This window comes from Miniopterus schreibersii (assembly GCF_964146895.1).
Source record: "Miniopterus schreibersii genome assembly, chromosome: 3".
Taxonomy (NCBI): Eukaryota; Metazoa; Chordata; class Mammalia; order Chiroptera; family Miniopteridae; genus Miniopterus; species Miniopterus schreibersii.
This window is the reverse complement of record NC_138103.1, coordinates 30,115,875-30,141,534: the sequence shown is the minus strand read 5'-3', so window position 1 is coordinate 30,141,534 and position 25,660 is coordinate 30,115,875. Positions and strand designations below refer to the sequence as shown.

The 25,660-nt window shown below is 45.2% G+C and overlaps 1 protein-coding gene across 3 annotated transcripts; it reads left to right on the top strand.

Annotated features, from left to right (window-relative positions):
* Window positions 1–15,033: 15,033 nt before the first annotated feature.
* Window positions 15,034–22,952, top strand: TRIM56 (tripartite motif containing 56; the record flags this gene model as incomplete). Of its 3 annotated transcripts, XM_081133498.1 has the most annotated exons (3): window positions 15,034–15,084; window positions 15,159–15,232; window positions 16,284–22,952. In XM_081133498.1, the coding sequence occupies one exon, from the start codon at window positions 16,285–16,287 to the stop codon at window positions 18,574–18,576; it is 2,292 nt and encodes a 763-aa protein (XP_080989624.1). In that variant the 3' UTR covers window positions 18,577–22,952. The 3 variants fall into 3 exon arrangements, with proteins under 3 accessions (XP_080989624.1, XP_080989625.1, XP_080989623.1); XM_081133499.1 differs by lacking the exon at window positions 15,034–15,084 and having other exon boundaries at window positions 15,118–15,217; XM_081133497.1 differs by lacking the exons at window positions 15,034–15,084; window positions 15,159–15,232 and adding an exon at window positions 16,129–16,175.
* Between the last annotated feature and the right edge of the window lie 2,708 nt (window positions 22,953–25,660).

Genomic DNA, 25,660 nt, shown 5'->3' with positions numbered 1-25,660 from the left:
CTTTTTCTTCTCCCTCTTCCCTGAGTAGGATGAGGCAACAGCCAAGAGTAAGTGCCTCTAGTATGTAACCTTTTCTCAGATGGGCTGTCCCAACGCTGGGTCTGGGTAAAGGGGATAGAGAACATTAACAAACCCATTTTGTCACAAATCTTAGCTACATCCTCCAAGCTAGCCTTTATCAGAAATCAAGTGGATATCACTGGGCTCTTGCATTCTTTCTATTAATTCTGAACTTGGGAAATAAACCAGGACTGGCTTTTGAGTATCTTTAGGTCTTAAGATTAAGCAAATGGGGATCATGTAGGTTTTTACTTTGGTGGCATGCAGCTGGTTTTTCCAAGTTGCAGAGTTGGCTTTTGTTTTTTCTTTAACCAAAACCACTTTATGAAGGTATAATTTACATAAGCACTTTTTACACACTCTCATTTTAAGTGCTCAGCTCAATAAATAAGTTTTTAAAAATGTACACATTTGTGTAATCACCACCACAATGAAGATGTAGAATATTTTCACCACCTCAAAGAATTTCCTTCTGCCCTTTACAGTCACATTCCATCCCAGCCCCAGGCAACCACTGGTCTGCTTTCTGTCACTATAGATTAGTCTGTTCTAGAAACTCATGTAAATGGAATAATACAATATGTATTCTCTTTTGTCTGGCTTCTTTCACACAACAGAACACTTTCTGAGATTCTTCCATAGTGTTGCAGGTGCCAGCAGTGTGCCCTTTTTTATTTTTGTACCACATTCTGCGCTATGGCATACCGTAATTTGTGTATTCATTCACCTCCTAATGTACAATTGAGTTGTTTCCAGTATTTGGCTATTATGAATCAAGATGCTACAAACATTTTGTACATGCCTTTTGGTGTCTTTTCCATTTACACAGATTTCAAAATCAGGCACACAAAAAAATTATAATGATAGAAGTCAAAATAGTTGTGGCCTTTGGGAAGTAAGGTTTGGCTGGGAGTGAGCTGGGTGATGGAAACGGTCCATATCTTGAGGTGAGTGGTGCTGACATGGATGTACACACGTAAACATTTCTCCAGCTATGCACTTGCGTTTGTTTGCTAGGGCTGCCATAACAAAGTACCCCAGACTGGGCGGCTTGAACAACAGAAAGTTATTCCTCACTTTTCTGGAGACTGGAAGTCTGAGATTAAGGTGTCAGGTTTCTCCTGAGGCCTCTCTCCTTGGGTTGCAGATGTAACCTCTAGTATGTAGTCTTTTCTTAGATGGGCTCTCCCAAGGCTAGGTCTGGGGAAAGGGGACAGAGAATGTTAATAAGCCCATTTTGTCACAAATCTTAGCCACATTCTCCAAGCTAGCCTTTATCAGAAATCAAGTGGGTATCACTGGGCTCCTCCAATATCCTCATATGTGCAGCACCCCTGGTGTCTCTCTGTGTGTCCAGATTCCCTCTTCTTATAAGGACCAGTCATATTAGTTTAGGGCCCACCCTAAGAACTCATTTTTAACTTAATCATCTTGTTAAAGGACCTATCTCCAAATATAGTTACATTCTTAGATACTAGGGGTTAAAGCTTTAACATGAATTCAGGGGAGACACAATTCAGCCATAAGAAAATTTAATATTGACACACTTCCTCCATTTGCATGCTTTTCTTCCAATTAACATGAATAAAACAAAGAATCTGTAGTGGCTGCTGTGACACGAGGACCCAGAGACAGGAACCATCATTTCATAGGCTCCTTTGTTCCAGTTGACAAGTTGTTACTTCATCAATTCATTACTTCTTCAATTAAAAAGAGTTAAATGTAAAAACCAAACTATATAAATAAGCCAACAAGTAAATAGATAAATCAGTCATGATAAGAAGGAATATTAAGCTCTCAGAACAGGAGCAGTGGGAGAGTTGAAGCAAAATAGAGGACGACAGGGTGATCCGCTCAAGAGAAAGTCCAGAAAAGGTGGACCTGGAAGGCCAGGTGGATGGATAGAAAAGGGAAAGAGAATTGCCCTCATGATTTCAACCTATGATTCAGTATGTAGTGGTTTCTAAATAAACCCCAGAGAAATGAGATGTGTTTGCTAGCCTTTTGTTGTTGATTTTTTAAAATGTTTTTGTTGATTTTTAAAGAGAGGGGGAGACACATGCCCAGGTTGCGAGCTGCAGCTGATCAATGACTCTCATCATTGATGTTTCTGTCTCTCTCTCTCCTTTCCTCTCTCTGAAATCAATAAAGATATATTAAAAAAAAATAAAAATAAAAATAAAGAGAGGGGGAGAAAGAGAAACATCGACATGAGGGAGAAGCATTAATTGGCTGCCTCCTGCACACCCCCTTCTGGGGATCAAGCCCACAACCCCAGCACGTGCCGTGACGGGGAACTGAACCAGTGACCTCTTGGTGCACGGGACAACGCTCAACCAACTGAACCACACCAGCCAGGGCTGTTGTTGACTTTTAATGTTATATACTACTGTCAGAGACCAGAGTCTCTATCATGCAGAAACTTTGGAATTTACTAAGGTGACTTTGTAACTTAGTACATGGTCAGTATCTGTGAATGGCCCAGGTGTGCTATCAAAGTATGGGTGCCCTCTGTTTCTTGAGCATAAATATACTCTCAGGTAAATAAGTATGCATGACTAATTGTCGTTAGTTCATGTTCATTAATAGTTTATTCAAATATTCCATTTCCAGATTAGGCTGAAGATAGATATTTCCTTAGGCGAAAGATATGGAAGGGAAATTGAGGTCTCAAAGGCAAAAGGCATTATAATAATATAAAGACTCGATTGTTAACATATGATATTAGCACAATGGTAAAAATGTTCAACCTATTGGAAAAATATAAACATTCTAAATGTGTATGGATTGAACATAACTTAAGATATATAAATCACAAACTGACAAAAATTACTGGTGGAAATGGACAAATCCATAGCCTTTGTGAGATATTTACAAAAGCATATATTGGTGATCAATATCTTTAGGTAGAAAAAAAATATTATGTTAAGAATACAGGGGAGTTGAGCTATAAACTTGATCTAATAACTATATATTAAAATTTGGTTCCAGAAATTTAAAGAACATGTATTTTTCTCAAACATATGAGTGATGTATAAAAACCTATGATATACTATTCCATAACATACATCTTTGTAAATATCATAGGCAAGAATGAACATAGGCCAGTGAGCAGATTATAGCAGTAGTTCAGGCAAGAGGTAGGGAGAGGAGGTTGAATTTTGAATACATTTTGAAGGTAGAGCTGACAGTTTACACAGTGCAACAGAAAAAGAGGAATCGAAGGTAGTTGCAAAGCACCTGGCCTCAGCAACTGGAAGATGAAGTTGTATTACAGAGATGGAGATACCTGAGGCTGGGGATGGGAGGACAGGCTGGGATGTAGGGAGTTAGTGTTTAGAACAAGTAGGGGTTGTCCTGGGAATACAAGGTTCATTCAACATTCAAAAAGCAATCAATGAAATTAATCATATTAATAGACTAAAGATTAAACACTGCATGATCATCTCAATAGATGCAGAAAAAACATTTGACAAAACTGAAATTCTAGCCCGGCCAGTGTGCTTCAGGGGTTGAGCATTGACGTAGGATCCAGGAGATCCTGGTTCAATTCCTGGTCAGGGCACATGCCCGGGTTGCCGGCTCAATCCCCAGGGGGAAGCATGTGGGAGGCAGCCAATCAATGACCCTCTCATCATTGACGTTTCTATCTCTATCTCTCCCTCTCCCTTCCACTCTCTGAAATCAATAAAGATATATTTTTTAAAAATTGAACATCTATTCATGTTAAAAACAAAAACAAAAAACCTCAGCAAACTGGGAATAGAAGGAAACTTCCTTAACCTGCTAAAGGTGTATGGAAAAATATATAATGTTAAAAGTCTGAATGCTTTCCACCTGAGGCTGGGAACAAGAAAAGAATGTTTGCTTCCATCACTCCTAATCAATATTGTACTGAGAGTCTTGGCCAGTGCAATAAGGCAGGAAAAAGAAAGAAAAGGCATACAGATGGAAAAGAAAAAAAATAAAACAATTTCTATTCATTGATGACATAATTGATTGTCTATTTGAAAATTTCAAAGAAAAGAAAAAACGGAGAATGGGATGTCTGTTCCACTTACAAGTGGAAATGTTCACTTCAGTAGGGAAGTCAGACATGAGCCTGGAAGTCAGGGGAAAGGCCTGGTGTGGAGATGAAGGTTTGGGAATTGCTATTCTATCAAGGATGTAACATCGTTTGTGGAGCCATGAGACCGGATGAGGTCACCTCGGAAGGGAGTATAGACAGAGAAGAGGTCTGAATGCACTCTGTTTGGAGTCAGGAAGACTAGAGAATCCAGAGAAAGTGTGAGCAGGGAGGTAGGAAGAGAACCTGGAGAAGCTGAGAGACCAAGATGCCAAAAGGAAAAAGTTTCAAGGAGGGGGTGATCTCCTCTGCCAGATGCCATGGCCAAATAAGAGGAGCACAGACAAGGTGGAGGTTGTTAGTGATGTTGGCTAGAACATCTTCCCGGGAGTGTCAAGAACAAAAGCCTAATTGTAGTCAGTGTTAGAGACAATGAAGAACAAGAAAAGCAATGATAGCCCCGGCGTGTGAGGTCAAGCAGGGGACTGGTATTCTATTTTTGTTGAAGTAAGAAATGTCCAAACCTGTAGAGAATTTATTTTTATTTTTTTGTAGAGTTTATTTGAGCCAAACTGACAATTGTCGGGAAGCAAAATCTCAACAAACAGAGAAAACGCTTCGGAGAATGGCAGTTTTGTAGCTTATTTTATACATTACATTTAAAGGAAGAGATGTAAGGGGTCTACATGAAATCCGTTGGTGGTAGATTAGAGAGGGGGGAGAAAGCAAAGTGGGGAATCTCTGAGACCAAATAAAGAGTAAAACAAAGAGACAAATATTTATTTTACATTGGTGGGTATAGGATAGTTAACAATTAAATTTCACACATAGAGATGGTATGCAGGGAACAAGATAACAATGGAGGTTCTGTGGCCTAGTGGTCTGGTAGGAGGTTGGCTGCCTTGAGGGTTCTGGAAAACAGGAGATTATTCTACTCTGACCTTTCAAAGGTGTTATTACAGATGCAAAAAGACAATGGGCAGACTCAGTTAAGGTAAAGATTGACCTTTGTCAAGGATGATACTGGCCTAGGGCATGGCTACCCACCAAGACTCACTTTTAGTTAAGAAGTTTTAATTTCAGACCATCCTATATGATTACTTTAGGTCTCTGAGTTTGGCATGCAGGCCTCCCGAGTTTGTGAGGTTTAATATGTGGCCCCTTTTTTGCCCACAGTTTTAAGGTGGGAAATATGGGCTAAAGAAGGATTCAGGGGAGAGAGGAACAGTGATGCTGCAGAGGAGAAGCGAATACAGAAAAAAAGTCCTTCAGTTAGTGATAGGGCATTAGGGGGTGAGACCCAGCAGTGCCGAGCAGCGCTGTATTAAGTCCTGAGCAAAAGGAAAATGTGGTAGTATCGATCCTGTCTTTACTTACAATTTTGATGTTTAGTTCACTGTAGATTTTTTGCATTACTTTTGATTTTGTTTTAAAAATATTGTATTAAAATATTATTTAGGTTGATAAATGAATTTTCTTGGTGCCCCTTTATAATTTGCACCTGAATCTTTGTGGGAGATTTACTAGTATAAGAGAGAAGTGGAGGGGGAACTGGGAGTGTATCAGAATAGAAGGGGCATAGGGCCTCTGATGATTGGCTGACAGGCACCTCCCAAAGCCCAGAAACGGGGCTAGGTGGTTAGGCTTGGCTGTTGTCCACGTCCTGCAGGGGTCAGCTTCAGCAGGGTGAGAGCGCCCTCTTGTGGGCCTGGGTGGCAAAGACCGCTCAGGGTGGCCAGCGCTGCCAGATGAAACTGCGTGCACCGCGGCAGAGGAGGAGGAGGGGCGAAGGCCTAGCGAGGAGCGAGTTTGGAGAAGGGAGTGGTCAACACTTCCACTGTCAGTGAGGCCTCCTTAATTTACATAGGTGCAGCAAGAGGTGTAAATTAACACATGTAAACCTCTTCAGGTATTTTGCAACCTTATAAAATGGGAATACTACTTATGAGAGAGGATTTCACGCCAACATATAGGCACTGCCGATGAAATTTTGTGAAAGGGGTTTCTTTGCCCTGGTCCTAGTTTCAGGACAGAAGAGCAAATAATAGAGGCTTTTAAGTTCAAGTCAAGATTTCTTTAGAAAATTTCCATATAGAAGTTATGAGGTTCCAACTACCAGAAAATGAACTTCTTGACCACTGTGAGGTGGGACCTTAGGAAAATAAATAAGTAAAATGTAAGAGAGGTCAAGGAGGGTAAAAGATAAAAAGAGACTGCTGCCAGCCTGCGCTGCAACACAGGATTTGCTGTCACTAGAAATCTGATCCTGGGTTCTTTGGTGCTGGGTTATGAAGGCTGGCTGGCCAGGGATCAGATGACTTTTGAGTGACTCAGAACAATTTTGGTTGCTGTAAGAGTGATTGAGTTTCAGCTTCATGTCAAGAGGAATATCGGTACTGAGTTTGACAGTTGTATTCAGAAGGTGAGCTGGAAGTCAGACACTGCTTGTTGCCAGTCTCATTTGGACAGCTGGAGGTAGAAATGATTTCTTTGGACCATGAGATAAGCATCAGTAATGCTTCTCAGTGAGAGCGAACACCTCCAGCCCAATGTGTTTAGGATATACACAGACCAAGGCAGACATCAAGCCCACACATTGGCTGTGCTGGATGACAGGAGCACCAATGCCAGGGCTATTATATTATTGTATAATATTCACATAATACATTTATGTGAATATTATACAATAACTTAATTTTAAAATACTTTGTTGCATGGCTACAGGTACAGAAGAAAATAAAATGGAATACTTGCCTGGCCAGCATGGCTTAGCAGTTGAGCATCGACCTAGGGTCCAGGAGATCTCAGTTCGATTCCTGGTCAGGGCACATGCCTGCGTTTCAGGCTCCATCCCCTGTAGGGGACGTGCAGGAGGCAGTAGATCAATGACTCTCTCATCATTGATGCTTCTATCTCTCTCTCCCTCTTCCTTCCTCTCTCTGAAATCAATAAAGATATAAAAAATAAATAAATAAATAAAAATAAAACAAAAGCAGTTTAAAAAAAAGGAATACACATTGCTAAGACAATCACTTAGAAATAGAGTAGGGAGGCCACTGGGGAAGTGGAATCCATGCACCTTGTCCCTCAGTTCTCAGAGCTGCTATTAACTTGCTAACCTGTTACTAAACCCAGCTCAAGGCTGAGCCATAAACATCCTGGAACAACTGCTACGTGGAAAGTATGGACTTTACCTCCTCCTTGTAGTTTTTGCCTCCTTCATTTGCACTTTGGATCTAACCAATCCCTGTTAATCTTTTGTTTGCATGAAGAGCCCAAATGGGAACTAAACTTGTAGATTTTGCCTTTATAAAATCCTGCTTTCTTTGTTCTCTTCAGAGCACAACTGGGTTTGCTACCCAAGTCTGTGCCCTCTGCATTGCAATCATTTTGCTCAGATAAATGTGGTTTTGTTGTTGTTGTTGTTTATTTTTATCATAGACTAAACCTCTTCTTTGGTTAACACTATCTACGGAATTTAATGGTTCTTTTTAATGACACTTGTCTGGGATGTAAATATTGCCAAATATCCTTTCAGACTTGCATAACAGTTTCCGCAAGGAAACTAGAGGGTGAGCTGAGTATAGCTGAACTCCAAGTGTGATCCCACAGCCCACACACCTGTCACTTGGCAAAGGGTGGAAGCCTGAAGGGCTCTAGGTATTTGAGCTCAACCTCTGCCAAAATCTGACTGACAACTAAGCTGTGCAGATACCAGGGAGAGTCCAAAAATCAGACTGAAAAATAAGAACAGAAAACCAAGTAAAGATAATCGGTAAACACACACCACTGTAGAAACAAAATCCAAAGTTTAAGCCTGGTCAAATTGTTAAACAACAGCTACATCAGCAACAATCCTCAGTACCAAATACTCTCAGATGTGCAGAGAAACAGGAAAGTGTGACCCTTATTTAGGAGAACAGATTCTGAGTGGGCCCGGATGTTATATTTAGCAGACAGACACGTGGAAGTAGCTGTTATGAATATTTGCAAAGAATTAAAGGAAAATATGATGACAGTGACACAAAAAATAGGAAATCTCAGCAGAGAAACAGAAACTATTAAAAAAAAGAACCAAGTGGAAATTCTACAGTAGAAAAGTAAAATAACTGAAATGAAAAATTCATTAGAAGGGCTCAACAGCAAATTTGGGATGGCAGAAGAAAGAATCAGTGGCCTCAAAGATAAAGAAAAATTATCCAATCGAATGAACAGAGAAAATATGAAAAGATGCTCAACGTAACTAATTAGAGAAATGCAAGTTAAACCGCAATGCGATATCACCCCACACCTGTCAGAATGGCCACCATCAACAAATCAACAAACAAGTGTTAGTGAGGGTGTGGAGAAAAGGCAACCCTTGTGCACTGTTGGTGGGAATGCAGGTTGGTGTGGAAAACAGTATGGAGGTTACTCAAAATTTTAAATGTTGTCCAGCTGGCGTGGCTCAGTGGTTGAGCATCAACCTATGATCCAGGAGGTTGCAGTTCGATTTCCAGTCAGGGCACGTGCCTGGGTTGCGGGTTCGATCCTCAGTCGGGGGTGTGCAGGAGGCAGCCGATCAATGACTCTCTCACCATTGATGTTTCTCTCTCTCTCTCCCCCACTCCCTTCCTGTCTCTGAAATCAATAAAGACATATTTTTAAATATTAAAAATGTAACTGAATATATATCCACTTCTAAGTATGTATCTGAAGAAACCCAACACACTAATTCAAGAGAATATATGCACCCCTATGTTCACTGCAGCATTATTTACAATAGCCAAGATATGGAAGCAGCCCAAGTGCCCATCAATAAACAAGTGGGTAAAAAAAAAAGCAATGGTACATTATGTATATAAATTGGAATATTACTCAGCCATAAAAAATGAAATTTTACCATTTCTGACACCCTGGATGGACCTAAGGGGTATTATGTTCAATGAAATAAGTCAGTCAGAGAAAGACAAATACCATATGATTTCAGTTACATGTGAATTCTAAAGAACAAAAGAAACAAATAAAACAGAAATATACTCACAGATACAGAGAAAAAACTGAGGGTTGCCAGATGGAAGGAGATAGGAGGTGAGGGAAAGGCGAAGGGATTGTGAAGAACAAATTGGTAGTTACAAAATAGTCATCAGGAGGTAAAGTACAGTGTAGGGAATATAGTCAATAATATTGTAATAACTATGGCCAAGAACAAGACAAGAAAGTCTGCTCTCAGCACTTTTATTCAGCATTTTACAGAAGATTCTAGCTAGTCCAAAAAGGCAAGAAAAAAGTGTAAGACATACAGATGGGAAGGAAGAAGTAAAACTGTCTTTATTTATGAATGACATGGCCTTGTACCTAAAAAATCCTAAGGAATCTATAAAAAGAAAAACAAAACACAAAAGTTAGTAGATGAGGTTAGCAAGGTCATAGGCTATTGGACCAAAACATAAAAACTAGTTCTACTTCCATAATTAACAAAGAACAATTTAAAATGAGATTTAAAATTTTATTCACAAAAGCATCCAAAAAATAAAATATTTAGGAACAAATTTAGCAAAAGAAATGCAAAACCTATGCACTGAAAACTAAAAAACATTGTTGAGAGATTTAAAGAAAAGCTAGATACAAGGTGGGGCAAAAGTAGGTTTACAGTTGTTTGTATGGAAAACAATACAATAATTAAAAAATAATAATACAAGAATAAACTGTTTCACATACAACTGTGAATCTACTTTTGTCCTACCCTGTAAATGAAGAGATATATACTATGTTCATAAATTAAAAGACTCAGTATTATTAAGATGGGAATTATTTTTAAATTGATCTATGGAGTCAATGAAATATCTATGAAAATCCCAGAAGCTTTTTAAATAATTTTGATTCTAAACTTTATTTGGAAATGCAAAGGACCTAGAATAACCAAAATAGTTTTGAAAAAAACCAAATATTGAGAACTCTACCTGACTTCAAAGTTTTTGTGAAGTTACAGTAATCATGACAGTGTGGCACTGGCATAAGGATAGATATGTAGAACAATGGAATAGAATAGGAAACTCAGAAATAAACACATTTACTGTCAACTGCTTTTTGACAAAGATGCTAAAATAATTCAAGGAGAAAAATATGTTTTTTTCAGAAAAATTGTGGTTGGAACAATGAGACATCCATATGCAAACAAACAAACATTACCTCAAAATATATACAAAAATTAACTCAAAATGGATCACAGACCTAAACGTCAGTATTAAAGCTATAAAACTTCTGGAAGAAAACATAGAAGAAAATCACTGTGACCTTGAGTAATACAAAGATTTCTTAGACATGACACCAAAGCATAAACCATAAAAGAATATATTGATAAACTGGATTAATCAAAATTTAAAATGTTTGCCCTGCCAACACACATTGTTATTAGAATGAAAATATAAGGTACAGGTTGGGAGAAAATGTTTGCAAATCCCAAATCTGACAAATGACTTATACAGAATATATAAAGAATTCTTGAAACTCATCAGTAATTTTAAAAATCCAATTAAAAACTGGCAAAAGAACAGACACTTCACCAGATAGATGGATGGAAGATCAGCGTGTGAAAATATGTTCAATATCATTAGCTATTAGGACAATGCCAACTAAAACCATGATGAAATATCATACCTATTAGAACAACTAAAATTTTAAAATCTGACAATGCTAAATGCTGATGATGATGTGGAGAAAATGGATCTCTCATACGTCCCTAGTGGGAAGGTAAAGTGGTACAGCCACTCAGGAAAATGTTTTGGCAGTTCCCTGTAAAACTAAACATACACGGCCCTGGCCAGTTTGCTTTAGTGCTTAGAGTGTCGGCCCTTGGACTGCAGCGTCTCGGGCTCTGGCCAAGGGCACGACCTCGGTTGCAGGCCCGATCCCTGGCCCCCAGTCAGGGCTCCTCTGGGAAGCAACCAATTGATGTGTCTCTCTCACATCGATGTTTCTCTCTCTCTCTCTCTCCCTCCCACTCTCTCTGAAAAGCAATGGAAAAAATATCCTCGGATGAGGACTGAAAAATAAATAAAAACATACACTAACCACAAGACCAAGCAGTCATGCTTCTGAGCATTTATCCCAGAGACGTGAAGACTTAGGTTCACACAAAAACCTGTATACAAATGTTCATAGTAGTTATATTTGTAATAACCAAAAACTAGAAACAATCTGAATGTCTTCCAATGGGAGAATGGATAAACTACGGAGCACTTAATGGAATACTACTCGGCAATAAACAGAAACGAACTATTGATATATATGCAACAACTTGGATGGATCTCGAGAACAGTAAGTGAAAAAAGCCAGTCTCTAAATTTCGTGCTTTATGATTCCATTTATATAACATCAAATAACAAAATTATGGAGATGGCGAACAGATCAGTGGCTGCAATGGGTTGATGGAGGGAGGAAGTTTGTGTTGATGGGACAGTTTGGTAACATGATTATAGCGGTGATTACACACATCTATACTTGTGATAAAATTGCATAGAACTATGTGGAACGCACACACTTGAGTGCATGTGAAAACTGGTGAAATATGAATAAGACCCGCAGTCTAGTTAATAGTATTATTCCAATGTCAATCTCCTTGTTTTTATATTAATTTTAAAATACAAAATAATAAATATCACAGTCACCTAAAAAGGGAGAAAGGGAGGGAGGGAGGAAAAACAACTTGGAGGTAACAGAAACTATACAAGGCGAAGAAAACTAAAACCACAAATATAATACTATCATTCATATCCTCAGATATAGGAGAGGATATTGATTCCACAGTAAACGTCGGGTGCAAAAAAGGGAACACGTGAATTAGAACAATGACAGCAGATTTGGAAAACTCAGTAGAAGGGTTAGAAGGTTTAAGTTGAAAAGAGAAAGAAATGGAAAATAACAGAAAAAATAAAATTAGACGACTTATTTAAGAGATACAACATGTGAATGATGGAAGTTCCAGAAGAGAAAACAGAGGGGAGAAGATCATCTACAAAGAACTTCAGGAAAATTTCCCAGCTCCAAAGGGAAACTGTTTCCGAATGAAAGAGCCCACTAAATGCCCAGCCGATGTACTCACTGTGAAATTCAGAACTTTGGGGACAAAGAGAAGATTTTAAAAGCTTCCCAAAAGCACTGGCTCCTGAGAAGTCATTGTTAAATTTCAGGGATTTTGCAGCTGGCTGTTAAATCATTGGTAGCAAGAAATCAGCCCTGGTGTGAAAATTTATACCCTATTTACATCATGGAAAATGGTAATGGGGGAAGCTGGCTTACCAGCATATTACTAACTAGTTAAGTAAATTATGGTACATAATTATGCAGGCATTAACAATAACTATGAAGACTATGTAGAAACAGAAAATGTTGATGTAACATTAAATTATTAAGTAGCAAAAAGTATATGTACACTATAAGTACAATTATGTAAAATATATTTCATATGGACAGTGAACAACTGAAATAAACACTGAAAAAATATTTTGTTACAATGATGATATGTATTTTAAAATTATTTTAGATTGTCCTTATTATTTCTATAAATTAAGATTAAAAATCTTTTCTCACAGTTCCAACATCTCCAAGTACTTGCAGAACAAAGTCCTAATTTCCCAAATCCTATAATGGCTCCCCATTACCTTAAGGCCTTATAGGATACTAAACAGAAAACTTTAGTTTGTTCTGCCTGCTCAACTTCCATTTCCTGACACTACCCCCCACCCAACTGCATTCCAGTCCTATCAGACCAACCACCTTCCCAAAGAGTCGTCTAGAGGTGCCCTTAGCATGCAGCAACTATCTCTACCCTACCCCCAATTCCTTCTCCCCTGCACATGTCTCCATGGTAATGCTTATCAGCTGGCTGTAGTTGAATTATCACTTTATTTAGGAGGCTTTTCTCAGTGTAGAGAAACTATCATCTCAGGGCCTGGCCACACACTGTAGACACTTTAAGCAATTGTTCAATGTCAAGGGAGGCAGTGTAGGACAGCCACTGTAATGTCTCCTCTTTCAAGAAGCCTTCCTGATTTTTACCCCATTATTACCATTCCAGGAAAAATCAAATTCTCCCTCTTCTGGGCTGTCATAAGCACTTTATATGGCCTCAACTGAATCACTTTTCTCTCTCTAACTCAGTTCTCTCACCTGTAAAATGAAAGCAATAATGATACTTATCTCACCAGGTTATTGTGAGGATTAAATCAGGTTATGTTTACAACAGCCCATGTCAAGCTCATGCTAAATACCCAATAAAAGGAAGCCATTGTGGTGATTATTTTGACACCGTAACTGACATTTGTCTTACTGTCATATTGCACCATGTACTCATTTCACCTCCCCTGTTAGACTGTAAGCTCCCTGTGGGCAGGGAACGTATCTTGCTTATCTTCGTATATTCCACAGTGCCTGGCACACTGTCCACAACAGGCTTTCAACAGATTGTTCCTGAATGTGCACAAGCACACACGTAGGCCACACACATGTGCGGTGTACGCATACACTTAGGGCACAGGTACACCAGCACATTTTTCTTGGTGTGCCATCTGGTTGGTAGCATCTTGACTGCCCATCTGGTTTGTAGCGTTCCACAGCACCGATCGTTCTCCAGCTATGACTTCTGTGGCCTTTCTCTTGGTTCTCCACCTACGCCTCTGGCAACTACTTCTCTGACTCCTTCAAGCTCCAGCCCCTCCCCACTTGCCCTTGAATGTCTGTGTTGCCCAAAGTGCTCTCTCAGCCCTGTTCTTCTAGCTTTGGACACTGTTGAGTAACTTTCTCAGAACCACAGATACACACTGGAAATGTGTGGGAAAGTCACCAGCCTGGGTATCGCCAGCCTAGCCCTCCCTCCTGACCTCTACACCTGCCAAACCTGAGGGGCATTCTGCCCTCTTACCTTCGCCTCCCTCCCAGGGCCGATCACCAGTCCCATGGCTTCTTTTGCCTTCAACAATAATTCACATGTGCGGCTTCCATCCTCCACGGTCCCCTCTGTCCCTATCGCCTCTGGGTCAGCTCAGACACCGCCCCCTCCCACACACACTTTTCACCTGGATCCTGCAGTCAGGCTCCCCTCTGTTCTCTAGACTGCTGCCGGAGTGAGCTCTCACCATTTGGGTTTCCTGCTGAAATCCTGTCATTCTGGATAAAGGGGTACTACAGGGATAGATTTATGATTCAACTATGGTAAAATGTTAACTGCAGAACTGAAGTGGTGGGTATGTGAGTGTTCGTTGCAATTCTTCCAACGTCTTTGTGCTTCAAAATTTTCATAAGATGTTGGGGAAAATATCCTTCTGTGATTTCTTTTGGCTTTTTGGATGAAACTCAAGACTCCTTCCCGTAGCTCATAAGGCCCTTTGTGATCTGGCCATGCTGCCTCCTTCTATAACCTCAGCTGCCACCACTCACGTCCCCTTCCCACCCTGGATAGTTACTTAGAGTCACCCTGGAGAGTTGTGCTATTTCATTCCTGTGTCCACATACTTGCCGTTCCTGATCCCCAACACTTTCCCCTATATTCTTCTCCAGCGAACCCCAAGCCCCAGTTCACTCTTCAAACTCATCTCAAGTAACGCCTCCTCCAGGAAGCCTTTGCTGAGCCCCTCAGGTGGAGGCTACTTATCTGGTTCCCACAGCCTCTCCCACAGCCCAGCAGAAGGTCCCGGCACCAAGGGCCTCCCCTAGGGCTGGGTTTGCAGATAAGCTGCAGCGCTGGAAACGCGGCCTGAGGACCGGGATCTGAATTACAGACGACCTCTGATTTTTCTCTCAGAGGACGAGTCCGCAGGCGATGCGTTTGCCACAAACATGCTCGGCTGGCTGAGCGAGTCCAGAGGCACAACTGACTGGGCGCCCCTGGAGCCCCCTGGAGGGGGCCGAGCTCTGATGGGGGTGCCCCCGCCCCAGGAAGAGGGCCAGGCGGGGTGGGGAAGAAGGCGGGGCCTGAGGCTGTACGAGTCGGTGTCCCGGGGCTGGGACGGAAGTTGCACAAGTACAATTAGTTTCAGTTTTGTTTCTCTTCCAGGCACCCTGCAGCAGCGGTGTCCAGGCCTCGGCACCCCACTCCTGGTTCTGGCTCCCAAGGTCCGCTCAGGCCAGGTAAGGAGAGGGCGGGGGAGGGGAGCTGAAGGAAGAGCTGAACTGCGGGGGGGAAGGGAGAGAGCGCCGGAGGGAGAGGAAGGGGGGAGGCGGGGAGAGGGGCCCGGAAGTCGGGAGGGGAGCGGAGGGGAGGGGAGAGGAGGGGAGGCTGGGAGGGAGCACCCCCCACTTCACCCCCGGGGCCAGAGGTCTGAGGCTTCCCTGGGAAAGACCCCCTTCCACTCTCTGAGCTCGCCTCCCAGCCCCCACTTTTCGGAAGTTTGGGGGAAATTCCCCAAGTCCCTTCATCAGATATTTCACAGCTACTGTGCTGGGAACTGGGAGGATTCGCAGATGAACCTCACATGACTCGGGCCCTTCAGAGGTTTCTAGAACAGAGGGCCTCTTGCAGCAGGAAGGACTGAAAGAAGAGGACTCTAGGAGTTGAGGCACAGGCTACAGTGACCCCCAAGGTCCAGCAGCAGAAAGGAGAGGACAGGGCTGCCCCTTCCCCTCAGCCACCCTGCTGCCAGCTGCAGAACCCCGTTCAGAAAGTCAGGGCAGGAAGTGGGGCCCCCACTGCCCATGAAACCACTCCCAGGGTCTAGAAGACAGGTGTATGCACCAGGGAAATTGGGGCCCCTTCTACTGCCCCAGATGCCAGGAGTCAAGACAACTCTGCCCACCTGGACTTCTGTGGTGTCTCCCCCACCCCAGCCCCTCGGCCTCAGCAGGATCCCTAAGACCTATTCACACAGGGGGCTCGGAACACACTTGCCAAAAGGCCTGTCAGCTGAGGGCACTAATTATTACACTATTAGCTCTTTGAGGCCAGGGGCTTCTTGGTCTTGTCATTTCTTACATCTGACACATGCAAGCAGCACTGACTTGTTCACATTTACCTGGCTCAAGAGCAAATGGCCAGAGGACTCAGAAGACAGGAAGAAAATTCCTGGCCATTCAGGTGATTCTCCAGACCTGGTGGGGCTTGAGCATAGCGGGAGAGGCAGGAGGGCAGGCTGGACGCACTGTGTGGTGCCCTCTGCCCTCTAATCCTGACCCTTGCTTGCAGCATGGTGTCCCAGGGATCCTCGCCGTCCCTTCTGGAGGCCTTGAGCAGCGACTTCCTGGCCTGTAAAATCTGCCTAGAGCAGCTGCGGGCGCCCAAAACCTTGCCCTGCCTGCACACCTACTGCCAGGACTGCCTAGCCCAGCTGGCCGAGGGCGGCCACCTCCGATGCCCCGAGTGCCGTGAGACCGTGCCCGTGCCACCAGCAGGTGTGGCAGCTTTCAAGACCAACTTCTTTGTCAATGGGCTCCTGGATTTGGTGAAGGCCCGGGCTGGTGGAGACCTACGTGCAGGAAAGCCAGCCTGTGCACTGTGCCCCCTGATGGGGGGCGCCAGTGCTGGGGGGCCAGCCACAGCCCGGTGCCTAGACTGTGCCGATGACTTGTGTCAGGCCTGTGCCGATGGGCACCGCTGCACTCGGCAGACTCACACCCACCGAGTGGTGGACCTGGTGGGCTACCGGGCAGGGTGGTATGATGAGGAGGCCCGGGAGCGCCAGGCAGCCCAGTGTCCCCAGCACCCAGGGGAAGCCCTGCGCTTCCTGTGCCAGCCCTGTTCCCAGCTACTATGCCGTGAGTGTCGCCTTGACCCCCACCTGGACCACCCCTGCCTGCCCTTGGCTGAAGCTGTGCGTGCCCGGAGACCAGGCCTTGAGGAGTTACTAGCGGGTGTGGACAAGAACCTGGCTGAGTTAGAGGCCGCCCGGATGGTGGAAAAGGAAGCCTTAGCCCACCTGCGGGAGCAGGCGGCCAGGGTGGGGACACAGGTGGAGGAGGCTGCTGAGGGGGTCCTCCGGACCCTTCTGGCCCAGAAGAAGGAGGTGCTGGGGCAGCTGCGGGCCCACGTGGAGGCTGCCGAGGAGGCTGCTCGGGAGAGGCTGGGGGAGCTGGAGGGCCGGGAGCAGGTGGCCAGGGCAGCGGCTGCCTTTGCCCGTCGGGTGCTCAGCCTGGGTCGTGAGGCCGAGATACTCTCATTGGAGGGGGCAATTGCCCAGAGGCTCAGGCAGCTGCAGGATTGTCCCTGGATGCCTGGACAAGCTCCCTGTCTGTTGCCCCAGCTGGAGCTCCATCCTGGGCTGCTGGACAAGAACTGCCACCTGCTGTGGCTCTCCTTTGAGAATCAGAAGCCCCAGAAGAACAGTGGGAAAGATGGAGCTGGTAGCCAGGGAGGTGAAGAAACCCAGAGCTCCAGAGAGGATAGAGCCAAGACTGAGAGACACAGTGCAGTCCATCCCCAGAGTAGGGATGGAGCCCAGACCCCCAAGGAGGACCGAGCCCAAACACCCCAGGAAGATGCAACCCAGACCCCAAAGGCAGAGAGAGCCCAGACCCCAAAAGAGGGCAGATCCCAGATGCCACAAGAAGATGGAGAAGCCCAGACTGCAGGGGGCGGCAGATCCAACAAGAAGAGGAAGTTCAAAGGCAGGCTCAAGTCAATTTCCCGGGAGCCCAGCCCTGCCCCTGGGCCAAACCTGGAGGGCTCCGGCCTCCTCCCCAGGCCCATCTTTTCCTGCAGCTTTCCCACGCGGATGCCTGGAGACAAGCGGTCTCCCCGAATCACTGGGATCTGTCCCTTTGGCCCCCGGGAGATCCTGGTGGCGGATGAGCAGAACAGGGCTCTGAAGCGCTTCTCCCTTAATGGAGACTACAAAGGCGCTGTGCCTGTCCCAGAGGGCTGCTCCCCCTGCAGCGTGGCCGCCTTGCAGGGTGCGGTGGCCTTCTCAGCTGGGGCTCGGCTCTACCTCATAAGTCCTGACGGTGAGGTGCAGTGGCGCCGGGCCCTGAGCCTCTCCCAGGCCAGCCATGCTGTGGCTGCAATGCCGAGTGGGGACCGGGTGGCTGTCAGCGTGTCGGGGCACGTGGAGGTGTACAACATGGAAGGCAGCCTGGCCACCCGCTTTATCCCTGGAGGCAAGGCCAACCGGGGCCTTCGGGCACTAGTGTTTCTCACCACCAGTCCCCAGGGCAATTTTGTGGGGTCAGATTGGCAGCAGAATAGTGTGGTGGTCTGTGATGGGCTGGGTCAGGTGATAGGGGAGTACGGAGGACCAGGTTTGCATGGCTGCCAGCCAGGCTCGGTGTCTGTGGATAAGAAGGGCTATATTTTTTTGACCCTCCGTGAGGTCAACAAGGTGGTGATCCTGGACCCGAAGGGGTCACTGCTGGGTGACTTCCTGACAGCTTATCACGGCCTGGAAAAGCCCCGGGTGACCACCATGGTGGACGGCAGGTACCTGGTCGTGTCCCTCAGTAACGGGACCATCCACATCTTTCGGGTCCGCTCTCCTGACAGTTAAAGGGCTGGGACTGGGGTGGAACTGGGTGGGATTGGGGAGGGAGCGGGGCAGGAGGAGGGAGGCAGGGTTGCCATGGGATGTGGTAAACGAGGGCATTTTCCCAGAGGGCAGGCGTTGGCAACTTTTCAGTGTGATGTGCCACACTGCCAACCCCTTTTTGAGTGTGCAGAGATAGGGACCAAGGGTTGTGGCATGACCATAGCTCTCAGAAGCAGAGGAGGAGGGCTGGCAGGGTGCTCGGAGTTACCACACCTCTTGCTTTTTGTGGGTGACTGCTCCCACCATCGCCGACATCCTCTCTGCTATTGTTGGTATAGTTTTAAGTTTCTGAGATTTGTAAGCTTGTCCTAATTTTTGTTCTTCGAAACCATTCCTGGTGGAGGGGCCCAGCGGGAGCCTTGGGGAGGTGGGCAGAAGTCCTCCGAGCCCAGGAGGTCTCAGGGCGCGTCGGGCACATGCCTCTGGAAGAGCTGAGAACTAGCTCTTCTCGGATTGGAACAGGGACACACCAGGTCAGAATATGCATGGGATTTCGAAGTGGCAGTTAATGGCATCTTCCACCAGCCATGGTCATGAATTAGAGGCTTCTCTGGTAATGGAGTCCCCCAGTGCAGTATGAGGTGGGCTTCATGGGGGATCAAGTACAGACGCCAGCAGAAGCCAAGAGGTGTTTACCTCAAGGTCCGTGAAGAGAATGTGCTGCTAGAACACAGAACCTGGCAGGGTCCGAGTCTAACACACAGGGTTCTGAGTGAGAGGAGGGGAACCCCCAGGTGCCCCTGCCACCTCCGATCCAAGACCTACGTAGGATGTAAAATCTCTCCTGTTTTGATATCTTTATACTTCCTGGAGTCTAATTTTAGTTTCCCTCTTAGTTTTCCAGCAAAATTCCTTTTGAGAAATTTTGGCTGAACTGAGGGGTGAGGGAATGTGTTCTTCAGTCGGCCACTACTGCTGGGAAAACAATCTAACCCTAGAGGCCAGGTGTGGGATTGGGGAGACAAAACAGCTGAAAACCCTGAGAAGTTGGTAGTGGGGCAGGGATGGTGGAAGAGTAAAACTTGGAAGGAAGGATCTAGTAGTTGGAGGTGAGCCACGACCACTGGTCCTTTGCAGAGGTCAGGGCAAAGGTGGAACTGAAGTAGACGTGTTTAGCCAGGGGCTGTCGAGAGATGACCTAAGGGAACTGTAATGTGGGAATCATGGACAATGGAATGTTCATGGGAACCAGAGGAATTTTGGACAAGTCCAGATGGAAAGCGCAGGGCATTTGGGTGGGGAAAAGAAAATCCTTTTCTAGGGAGGTTATTGCTTGTTTATTGACATGATGGGGGAAATCATCAATGTCAAGTACAAATTCAATTATATAAAAAATTAAACTGTATACAGGAAAGAATAATTTTAAAAACCAATAAGATGAGAAAACTGCATATGTAGAATTGGTCTGAGTACAAGCTAGGCCTCCATATATGCAGACCAAGATATCTTACTTGGTCAAAGGACCAAAGAGGCTGTGTGCCCAGGAGGAAATGTGCAAAGGCCAGGACAGCTAAGCAAAATGATTTTAAAATGTTAGCCACTTGTATATGTCAGAAATACACTTTAAAAATATGTTGTGGAGAAATAAGACTCCTGGCACTATAAAATGGTGCTTCCTGGAGAGAATTTTAGCAATACTTGACGAGTAAAAAAAGATGACGATAAGCCCCAGTTAACTCACTTTGGGGAATACATTCTGGGAAAATAATTCAAAAGAAAAAAAGTATTTGCACAGAGGTATTTGCGGCCACCCTGTAAATTATAAGTCTTGACTGGAAACTGCTCAGCTGTGGGGGGACAGCTAAGTAGATTGTGGTCTGCTAGGGCAATGAGCTACTGTCTTCATGTATGATAACTATGAAAACTATTTACAAGAATATGTTATGTGATGCAATCATAAGCAAAAAAAAAAAAAGAATTTGGATTATGATCACATAATGATAGCAACAAGGTGAAAGTATGTTTGAATCATTACCGAGTGGAAATAGGTTCAAAATATGTAAATAGTCTGATTTAGGAGATTGGGTTCTTTCTGAGTTATTTCGTGCTGTTACTCATATATGCACATTTCTTCTTAGTTATTATTGTCCATTAAGTAACATGTATGCTTGGATGTTTACTCTTAAAAACGCACCTCTATAAATGATATTCAAGAATAGCTACAGGATTTGCAAATGAATATGTCTCAGCACAAATGAGACTGTTCTGTTAGAGGGGCAGGAGTCAGGGGGAGGGTACCAGCTGGCCAGGTGTGGCAGGGAGAAGGACCATTAGGACAGGTGTCTATCTGGTGACTGCAAAGGAACCCACCTTGGGAAGGTGTATAGAGGTCAGTGGTCCCCGGTGGTGATGGGATCACTGTAGAGTGTTCAGAAGGCAGGGAAAGGTCTTGTTGAGTTCACCAACGAATTCAGACCAACTGGAAACCAAACAGTTATTCTAAGGAACCAGCTGGTATAGGGTGAGTTGTGTTGGTGGGGAGGGTCTGTCTTTGCAGCTCTATCTGCAGAGTTAGCAACATGATGGCTCATAGTTGGTGCTGTGAGTTAAATGTGTGTGAAATGAATTAATATCTGTGAAAAGGAATGTGACAGTGATAAGACTCCAGAGATTTGCCATCTTAAGTGCCATAGCCCCATCCAGCCAAGATGTCCAAAACCTTGGCTTATGGGAAATCCCCAGCAGGGGGCCACTGTGGATACAGCCCACCATATGCTTCCCGGGGGGTGGCTCAGCTCCCAGTCACAAAAGAGATAAGATTGGGATGTCCTGCTTATGTGTGTGGAAGGGGACCTGAGGGATCATATACCTTCAGGTTGGAACAACAGCTCTGCAGAGCTGTACAGGAACCATATGCCGAGGACCTGGCTGGTAAAATGGCTCCAGCCAAGTGGCTCACCCAGGAGACATAGCAGGAACAGAAACCTTTAGAAAGGAATTGTCACCTGACTGCAAGAGGAAAATCCCACGGAATGCCACAGACATGCAGGAGCCTCATGACCTTCCAGGAAGCTATAAGCATCTTGGAAAGCCAGGCATTAGAAGATTGACAGAAAGTAGGGGTGGGAAGGCACAGAACATTGGCAAAATGTGAAACAAATGGGGAGTATAACATTGAGCCAATTTAGAGTAAAATCCCCAGCATCTTAACTGTGACCAGGGAATCCTAATGAAACCCACAGAAAGCACCACTCAGCACTGAAAGTTCTTGGTTAAACTACAGATGTTAAGAAATCAGGAAGATTGTGAAAGATACACCCTGCATTGGACTATGACAGTTAACTTGGTCAATCATTCCTTTTCCTGTTTGGAACTTTCTAGGTTGTGCACATATTGGTTCAGGTAGGGAGAAAGGGAGTAGGAAACCTCTTTCATATTCTTTGCACCTAAAATGAATGAGGAAGCAGAGACCTGGGCTGAGTGCTAGCTCTTCCACTTAATAGCTGTGTTATCTTGGTCTAGCTCCCTAACTTCTCTGAACCTCAGTTTCTAAATCAGTAAAATGGGGATAATAATATCCACCATGCCCACCTCACAGGGTTGTGAGGACTGGGTGAGAAGTAGAATTATTTTGTGTTTTGTATGCCATAAAGCTCAAATCGAGGTATTGGTTGGAAAAAAGTTAAACTCGCTTGTACTAACCTAGTATTCTTACGTCAGTGTGAGCTTGAATGGGATGTGATGTGCACATATTGCGAGGTAAAAGCTCAAGAACATCTGGGTAGAGCTATTAACGGCTTCTCCTTTGGAGAAGACTATTTTATTTTGCATTCCAGCAGTTGTTTGAAGATGCCATATACTATGACACAGCCGTGACTATAGGAGCAGAAGGGACCAATGGCCAACTTGCTAAGACGCAATGATATTCCTAAAGGCCAGCTGAGAATCAGACTGCTAATAAAGGACCGATAACCATAGATTTTTAGAGGTTCAAAACGATGAGAGTGGCCAAATCTTGATAATTTAGAGAAAATATAATTTGGGAGAGAATAGCTCTCCTTTCACTGTAGTCTTATTATTACTGTGTCTATAATGCCATGCCATATAATAAATCTACAGAGACAGGATTCCACAGGGGCAGAGCTCCATGTGAGAAGTCAGAAATCTTCCAAGGAAATTGGTGAGGTTGGTGACCTGAGCCTGGGTAGGGTTCAAAGGTGGGTGTCAAGATCAAGGTGCTCGACCATCTCTCCTTGACAGATCAACTGGGAACTAAAGTTAACCCATTAATTAAATGGGAGACTGGACAGGGGTGCAGAATTCTGTTTTGGGGAGAATGCAGTCTTGTACTAGCTGTGGCAGAGAGGTGTCCGAGATAGTACTCGGAAACATTCCTAGCAAGAGAAAGACCAAGTTCCAGTGCAGGCTTAGGAAGATTGGTAACTTTACCAGAGGTAGCAGAACCATCCTACTCCACTGGTTCATGAGTATAGTTTACTTAAATGAATCAGGACAAGAGCAAAAAAGGATCTTTGAGGGACCACAGACACCTTTGGTTGAAGGAGTGGAGCAGGTGCAGTAGGGTCAGGGTGGACCTCACCTGAAGCCCCACGTGAGTAATCTTTAGGACCAAATAGAGAAGGGCCTGTGTATAAAGAGGCAATCAGGAAGTAGGTTTGGGGAGGTTTTAGAAGGCAGCCTGACTTGTCTCAGGAGAAAGTATGAACTGGTTGGCTTAGCAGCCAAGAGAGACAGGGTTGAAAATGGAATTGGGACCTTGGTATCCATGGTTTTAGCCCAGTAAATTTCTTTTTGTTGAAATGGGCTGAAAAAATCTGTGGTAAACTCTTTAGTTCCTTCTATTATGTACTTTATATCTTCTGTTTCTCAATAAATTCTTTTTAAAAATGTGAACATTTTCTTAGATGGTTCAAGGGTATGGGGGACTGTCAACACCCAGGCCCAAATGGCAAAGGGAAAGATAACACGGCCACCCCTGCTGTAGCTCCAAAGATGCCAACACAGAGCACTTGGGGACACTACAAGAGCAGGGTGACTGGCACAGTCATCATCTGTGGTCCCGTGTTTGTTCTCGGCCACTCCTGCTTGTAGCAGACAAAGGGGCCCTCTGGGCAGAGAAGTATACCTTCCAGGCTGACCCTTGGTGGGAGCCAGCAGGGGATCCGGCCCAGCAGGACTGCATGCATGAGCACTCAGGTGGGGTATGACTGTGGGTGAGGAGTCAGGTCAGGGTGGCTGCGCCCACCACTGGTCCTTGCTTGCTTTCTGTTTTGGGAAAACCAAATGGACATCTGTGAATACCTTCTAGCATGCTGCATTTGCTAGCTCACGGTGGCCCCTGCAGGGCTGGGAGGTATCTGGCTGTAGGAATATCTGCCTACTGGCCCAACCCACTGTTTCTGATCAGTGGGCCCTGCTTCCTACCCCCCCCCCAGCTCCTTCCCCATCCCTTTTGAGTGTCCTGAGCAAGAAGAGGAAAGACCTCAGGTCCTTATTTCTAATTCACATAGCCTCCGGCACCCCTTCAAATACAGATCAAATAGCAGCATTTGAGCACTCACCTCCCTGTGCTTTTCACCCATGACTTCCAGCAGCCTCAACCGCTCCAAAGTAGGAATGTTAATGTTATTTGACAGACAAGGACACGGAAGCCTGGTGAGGCTTGCTTATGCTAAGCAGATTTAGATCTGACTCTAAAGCTGCCCTTCCAACTAGCTCTAAATCCTGAACCTGTGTCTGTTTCCTTGTTTGTCGATGAGAAAGTTGAATGAAATGAAATCTAAGGTTCTTTCCTGAGCTAACAGACCAGAACCCTGTCCCTATAACAGATCCAGAATCCAGACACAAGAAGGGAAGCTCAGGGATACCCCTATGCATCCCACTGCTGTCTTGTGCTCAGTGTCAGGGCCCCCCAAGGTGAAGAAGGAATGACAAGTGAGGGGAGAATGTTTTGAGAGGTTTGGTTGGGGAGCAGGGGGTGGGAATCAGAGCCCACTGCTGCTGCAGTGACAGAATAAGAATTCCACAATTCATCATCTAATGACTCAGCCTGGCTTTGGAGCTGTGCCTCTGAACCCCAGGGAGCATGACTCAGCAGCTGAGGGGGCCTGGAGCAGGAGAGATCACCGTGGTCCATGTGAGTGGTGACTGTAGGGAGAACGGTCTGTTCCCAGCTCCAAACCCCAAGGCGGTGTGTCTGCTTCTGTGGTCAGACACACACACGGCCTCCGTTTCCTAGCCATGTGGCCAAGCCACCTCCCTCAGACTTGGGTCTCCTCTGCATTCAAGAAGTCACAGCCCCAGAGACATGGGGCCACCTCCTTTCCCCACAGCATCGGCATCTGCAGCAAGGGACCCCTCTCCCTTCACACTGCTCTTCCAGGATCAGGATGGCCTTTAACTAAGGGCAGCAGATGCCATATAATAGGGCTGATGAGGCGGAGACATGTCACAGGCTGGGCACAGGACTGGACAGATGGCTACGGCATCCCTCCCCACTGAGGAGGTGGGGTGACATGGGGATCCCAGGTCTTGATTTTACTCAAAGGCCAACCTAGAAACTCTTCCCCCTCAGAAATAGCAATGCATATTTTCCCTCCCTTCAACACTAAGGAACAGTCCATCAACTTACCAGAAGCAAAGAGCCAAAGCAAGCTGTGGTGGAACAGCCCCGAGTCCAGGGAGGGGCCGGCACTGCGGTGGGCGCACGCTCTATGGGGTGCACACTGCCCACTCCTCCCGCCAGCGCCTGCCTGCCCTTCTCTGAAGCCTGATCACTCTCTCATATTATTCACATGCAGCTCTTTCCTCACCTGCAAGGCCCTTCAGGACAAGCACTTGGGAGTCACGTTGAGCATTCCATAATGAGGTGTTCTGTAAACATCTGTTGGTTGAAGGAACAAATGAGGGAAGCTGCCTGTGCTAAAACCTAGTCACTGTCATTCGTGTCAGATAGAACATCGGGAGGAGATGGCAACTGTCACCGGGCATGGCCTGAGGCAAAAGAGGTTTCTTCTTTTCCATAGAAGGGAGACATGAATAAGAGTAAGCCCAAATTCTGGGGGAAAAGGTAATAATCTCTGCT